This window comes from Falco naumanni, chromosome 1 (assembly GCF_017639655.2).
Source record: "Falco naumanni isolate bFalNau1 chromosome 1, bFalNau1.pat, whole genome shotgun sequence".
NCBI lineage: Eukaryota > Metazoa > Chordata > Aves > Falconiformes > Falconidae > Falco > Falco naumanni.
Genome location: NC_054054.1, coordinates 94,631,801 through 94,637,800, shown reverse-complemented (window position 1 = coordinate 94,637,800; position 6,000 = coordinate 94,631,801). Strand labels below are relative to the sequence as shown.

The following is a 6,000-nucleotide window of genomic DNA, read 5'->3' as shown; positions in this document are numbered from 1 at the left end:
CTTCAAAATGCTAATGAGTTACTGATTTAGTGGTGTTGCTTTGCCAAGACCTGGTTCTACACAGGATACCTGAAGCACTAGTTTCAGCACAGTAAGGGTGCAGAGAAATAGGCCAGCACAGACATGGGGCTGGATTTTATTCTGCAGTGTGTCCTGATGGGTAGTCAATCCAGCAGTCATATCTACTACTTCTGAAAGAAAATCTGTTGGGGTTTGGTGCATGTTGTGTTGTCCCCACGCCCCCCCCCCCCAACTCATTCATAGTTAAGAATACTGATTTCCTGTTTATACTACATAGTTAAAAAAACCAAAGCCAACAACCACAACCCCCAAATGAAAGAAACACCAAAGCCCATAAATCCAAAACCTTATACACTCAAAATTCTAGTATCTATGTACAGCCACTCAGAATTCCATGCCACAGGCTTATCTGTTAAACAACACACCTTGCAAGATCTATGCAACACGTTCTATTACGGATTGCAATGAAGAGACCAGAAATCCTTGCTTTTTTCCCTTCAGATTTAATGTGGTGTTTTCAGAACAGTTAGAACACCAATTTGTGAGGATAGACTCCATTTGAGAGACAAAATGTAGAACGCAGGTACCCACGGAGCTGAGGCACCTTCTTGATTCGTGCAAGGATCTGCGAATCCACGGTCTTCTGGTCTGACTTGCGTTGCTCTGTTATCTCGTATTTCTAGAAAGTACAAAGAATAATGTTAAAATCCTGCAGAGTGACTTCAGACTCTTCTACGGAGATGACAAAATTCAGGGCAAACCCCAAGTCTGGCGTTTTCAAGAAATTATTTCTCCATTTGTTCTAAATATGGGAAAGGTGGTAGGAGACCGGAGGTGGCAGAGAGAACTGAAGCCACTGTTTGGCTTATGTTGCAGATAGCAGAGCCAGCAGCATGCTGTTGGCAGGATCAAAACACTAAAGGTGTTTCTCGGTCAAAAAAGATATTTAACTGGAATAATCATTGCTGCTGTTCTGCTAGGGTTCAAGCAGAAAAGAATCCCCAAATTTTAAAGGGGTTTATCTCAGTGCCGCTGTATTAATTAATTGTAGTGAAATTACCTCACTTTGAGGACCACTTAAAATTCAATTGTCCATTTGTTTCATGGTGTTTCCGCTCTTTCCAGCCTGGCTTTATATTAACAAAAGCATGGAAAAAGAACACACACACACACGCTTCTTACTTCTTTCTCAGTGTCAAAGATCTCGCCTTCCTGGTGCTTGGGCTTACGCAGCCTCTTCTTCTTGAAGTACGCATCAGTGAGATGCTTGGGAATTTTCACTCCAGAGATATCAACCTTTGTAGATGTAGCAATAACAAATTTCTGATGGGCCCTACGCAGAGGGACACGATTAATAGCCAAGGGTCCTAAAGGCAGAGGAAAGACAAAAGAGAGAACAAGGTTAGCTTTCCTGGGAACAACCACTGCTTTTACACTAGATTTTTGTGGTGTAGGAGAGGACTAGTCTCTTCCAGAGATGCCTACAGCTAGAATCTGAACAATCCACAAAGCCCTTCATCACAGCCTCTAGAAAAGCCAACAAATGCTTCCTGATCTCTTCCAAGTACTCAGATATTGAAGCTTAATTCACCTCCCTGGAAAAACAAAATGTGATTCCACGTAGTTACGTGAACACATGATGTGCCATACCACCTGTGGGAGGATCTGCAGCACTACTGACCAGAGACAAACCTGAACTTAAAATCCCCAAATCCACCTCCCCACCCCCAAACAAAAATCATCACAGTTTATAATATTTTTTTACCTGTAACAAGCAAAAGGCCAGTATCAAGCTGCTTCAAGAAGACAACACGCTGAAAAGACAGGAGATGTGACATCAGTCCTCAGGTCCCAGCACTCTCAAATACTGCAACCAAACCAGGACCATCCCACCTCGGCCTGTCACTGGTGTCGTGTCAGCATCGATAAAGCATCCAGGCACGGGTGCAACAGTGTGCCTTGAGAAGTAACCACCACCTAAGCCAAACTACCGACATTTCTCACAGTTACCTCATCTACGACAGATCGCAGCTCTCCACATGCTTTATCATTCAAGGCTGAGCAAAACCAATTAGTACATTTCTTTAATCTTTGCCTATTCTACAGGATGACAAGACAGCCATCCTGTCACCCAAATTCTTTGTATGAGGTAAAGGCAGGAACAAGATAAAAAGAAGATAAAGGGGGGCACCACAACATATCACACTGTCACAGCCACCCCCCAATTGTGTTTTAATCTTTCTGGTCATGTTCTCCTTTGAACAGCATTCTTTTAAGTAATGGGACATTAAAGCCAATAAATTAAAGAAAATAAAGGATGTCAGTTAAGACCTATTAGTAAACATCATTAAGACTAAGAACACATCTTAATATAACAATCAAGTGTTACCTTGATAATTAGTTCAAGATTGAAAATGTAATTCTTCCTTTGCAATACCTAGTCTGAGGTCCTTGTTGCAACAATAAGAAATAGGCATCGCCTCTGCTATTCTGCAGTGCAAAGTTAGCTTGACACAAGTCTACATCTTTTCTGCATTGCAGCAAGACTCCCTTAATTTTGTCTAAGCAACTGGACTAGCCTGTTTGCCTTCCAGCACAGTGTAGAACATTAGTTCATAGGACTGTTTTCCCTAAAGACAAGAGAAAGCATCTAGACAATTCACAGGAAAACTGATTTGCAGATTTGTTATCTAGTGGTTGAGCAGAATCCTGTGAAATTGGCTGGTAAATTCATGGTACTTCAGCTCAGTCAAAACAATTTCAGCACAGAAATGCTGCAAAGCCACTCTAAGAGTCAGCAGGAAGGACGTTCCCGATTACCTTGCCCCTGTGACGGCCGGTCAGAAGGATCAGAACAGTTCCTGGAGTAATAGAGGCCCGCAGCCGCCTCTTGTGCTGGCAAAAGGGCTTTTTGCCGTGACTCAAAAGCTTGCGAGGAACATCTTCAGTGGGATAGTACCTGGGCTGGAAGAAGAAAAAAACAATGTACTACCCTGTATTCCACAGGACAGAAAACTTTCACTACAGTTTAGATTCTTTCTTTCATAAGAGATACTGTTTCCCTAAAGATGACTTCTGGAAGATTTTCTTCTGCTGCAACCAGCAGAACACACTGAATATCTTCTGTAAAATTATGCAGCAGTGGAAGTTCAGACCAGCTCTGTATTTCTACACGTGCTTCTGCTTCAGCACAGCAACACAAAACGGCAGAAAAGAACCCACTTGTGCCTACTGGCTGTTTTCTAAATGACCAGCATCTCCCCAAGAACGACAGTCGCTGGGTCTGTATCTCAAGGATATAACTGCTGACAGTTGAGTGAAGCACGGCACCAGGAGGCACACCACCTAGTCAACACTTACACCTAACAGCATTAAAGTGCAAACATCTGAGTTCTTTTCCTTACCATTTTGCGGATTTTAACCACACGGCTGCCTCCATTCTTGTCTCCACCCACTGGCTTGGTGATGGTTGCACGTGGCTTTTCTTTCTTTTTCTTTTCTATCTATAGGCAAGGAAAAGGGAAAACAATGACATTTCAAACCAAGATCACCATGAATATTGTGATTATTTAAATGCCATATTTATTGTCCTACCTTTGTTTCCGGAGCGGTGTACTTGCGCTTGTACAATGCTTTTCTGGCATACATGGCTGACCGAGAATATCTCCCGATACCTCGGGCCAGGACAGGGTTACGGCTGGCATGATGCCTCCTAACCCTCTTCTTCTTGTCACCTGCTTCCTTCTGGCCTGTCTTCTGCTCAGCTGGCTTCTTCTCAGCAGCTTTTTTCTTGCCTGGCTTCTTCTCACCAGGCGCTTTTTCGCCTGGTTTCTTCTCACCGGGCGCCTTCTCACCCGCCATCTGTGGATGCAAATAAAACAGAAATTATGACTTGTATTACAAGATACGCAGAGGAGCATCTAAATCACAGAAACAAAATTAAAGAATCAGAACGTGATCCTGTATGCCATTCTAATAGCTGTCAGCCACCTCTCACAGCCGTGGCTGATCAGAAGTCAAAAACCATTCTGCCCGCTGCACGCCCACCCGTAACGTGGAATGCTCCTCCGTGCTACAGCAGCTGCAAGCTCGCCGGGTGCACCGAAGCCCTCCCTAGCAGGAAGCCCCGGGAAATACCAGCACCTGCCGAGGCCGCCTCCGCCCCGAGGCTGCTCTCAGCCGCCCGGCACTCAGGCCTCCTCCGGCTCAGCCAGAGCTGCTAGGCCCCGCCACACCGCGGGGCTGCGCCGGCCTTCCACGGCTCGGCCCCCCGAAGCCTCCAGCTGCAGCCTCAGCCCAGCCCGGCTCCCACTTCTCCGCTGGGCACCGGCGCGCCCCGAGAGGCTCCGGCCCTGCCGGTCACGGCCCTGCTCGGCCTCCACAGCCAGCCGCGGCCTAGCCTGGCCGGAGGCGACCAAACCGGCCGTTCCGCCCCCATATAGGCGCCCGCGCCTCATCGCCGTCTCCCCGAGGGCGCCAGACCGAGCCCGCGCGCCCAGCGCAGCCCCCCGAGAGCAGATGGCAGCGGATGCCGCCCGCCGGGTCCCGGCCCTGCCCGCCACCGCTCCGCCATTCTTACCTTCCGGGGAGGGAAAGGGACCTACATCCGGGTACAAGTGGCCTAAAGAGAGAGCGGCGTCTGACGTCAGCGCGCCGGCCGCGGAGCACGCTGGGACTGGTAGTCCGGCCCGGCCCGGAGCAGCCCCCAGTTGCCCGGGCAGGGGCCGGCGGGCCGGAGCCCCGGACACCCGCATCCCGGCACCGAGGGGGCGGTGTGGTGGCCCGGGGATCCGGGAGCACAGCTCGCTGTCCTGCCGCTGCCTGACCCTGTCTCCGGCTCGGGGCACGGCCGAGGTAAGGCTCCGCGCCCACCCCCACTCTGCCCGGCTTCGCGGGGCGAGGCCCCGCAGCTCCGGTGGCGGGTGTGTCCAGCGCCCGCTGGGCGGCACGGGCCGGCTCCCGGGGGCGCTGACAGGCCGCCCCCGCCGCGGGCCGGTGGAGGCGGGGCCGGGCCGTCGGCGCAGGCCGATGACGGCGCGGGCGGGTGACGCAGGGCGGGCCGCGCCGCGCTCCGTGCGCCTCCGGGGCCTGAGGCGGCCGTTGTTCACGCTCCCTTCAGGGCGCCCGTAGGCCGCGGCCCGCGCCGGGGGGGCTCCCCCCATGTGAGAGGCGGCCGTCGAGGGGGGCGGCCGGGCGCACCGCCACCCGCCGGTGCTGTGGGAGGAAAATGACATCGCGGAGGTGAGCGGGAGGGAGCCGCGCCGAGCCCGGCGTGGGTAGGGGGCGGCGGGCAGGGGGCCGCCTGCCGCCGTGGTGCGCAGCGCCCGGGCCCCGCAGCGCCGGCTCCCGGGGGGCCGCTGGGCCAGGCCTGCTCCCTGCGGCCTCCCTGGCTGGGCAGGGCCTCCCGCGCCCCACGGCTGCGGCGCAGGGGCAGCCCTCCCCCGGCTGCCTGCAGCCGGTCCCTACGCCTCTCCCCGCCCGCTCCTGGGGTGCGATGGCCCCGCTCGCGTCGTCGTGGGGCCGCAGCCGCCGCCTCGGCTGGAATCGGGGCCTGGCTGGCCCGGCTCCCCGCGCCTCGCCCGGCTTTCCCCGCCGGGCCGACCCTCGCCCACCCGGCGCGGCACGGCGCCGGGGCGCCCTCCCCGGCCTGGTTGGGGCCCGGTGGGGCGAGGGAGCCGGATGGCTTCGGGGTCCGCCGACGGCCGTCAAGAGCCCAGAGCTGCCACGGTAACATTGGCTCCGGGGGAGGGGGTGCGGGTGGCTGTGCCAAGCATGTGCATTTGAACCGGAGCTAGGAGATGAATTTTATCCACCTGGCATCCCACTCAGTTCTTGGTCCAGTATCCCAGGCCAGGGAGGCTCGCGTTGCTCTCTCTAGTCCAGCACTAGTGATGTTACTGAAATTAAAATGCGAGCCAGCTTTCAAATGAGTGTTGGTAAGCTGACCTGATCTGGGCTCTTTGTTTATTTTTCTTTTGG

At 53.4% G+C, this 6,000-nt stretch overlaps 2 protein-coding genes across 4 annotated transcripts in view; one reads left to right on the top strand and one right to left on the bottom strand.

The window, feature by feature from the left end:
• Positions 1-504: 504 nt before the first annotated feature.
• On the bottom strand, positions 505-4,705 carry RPL6 (ribosomal protein L6). Its single transcript, XM_040608458.1, has 7 exons — positions 4,601-4,705; positions 3,616-3,882; positions 3,426-3,524; positions 2,842-2,985; positions 1,787-1,835; positions 1,204-1,388; positions 505-700 (listed from the first exon to the last, which is right to left on the bottom strand). The coding sequence occupies exons 2-7, from the start codon at positions 3,880-3,882 to the stop codon at positions 548-550; spliced, it is 897 nt and encodes a 298-aa protein (XP_040464392.1). The 5' UTR covers positions 4,601-4,705; the 3' UTR covers positions 505-547.
• A 60-nt stretch (positions 4,706-4,765) lies between these two features.
• Positions 4,766-6,000, top strand: part of PTPN11 (protein tyrosine phosphatase non-receptor type 11) — a 30,743-nt gene continuing 29,508 nt past the window's right edge. For 2 of the 3 annotated variants that reach the window (XM_040608436.1, XM_040608426.1), the window contains exon 1: positions 5,070-5,262. In XM_040608436.1, the coding sequence (XP_040464370.1) occupies positions 5,249-5,262 (14 nt within the window). In that variant the 5' untranslated portion in view covers positions 5,070-5,248. Of the gene's footprint in view, positions 4,876-5,069; positions 5,263-6,000 lie in introns of those variants that run through there. The other variant, XM_040608445.1, reaches the window with a different exon arrangement.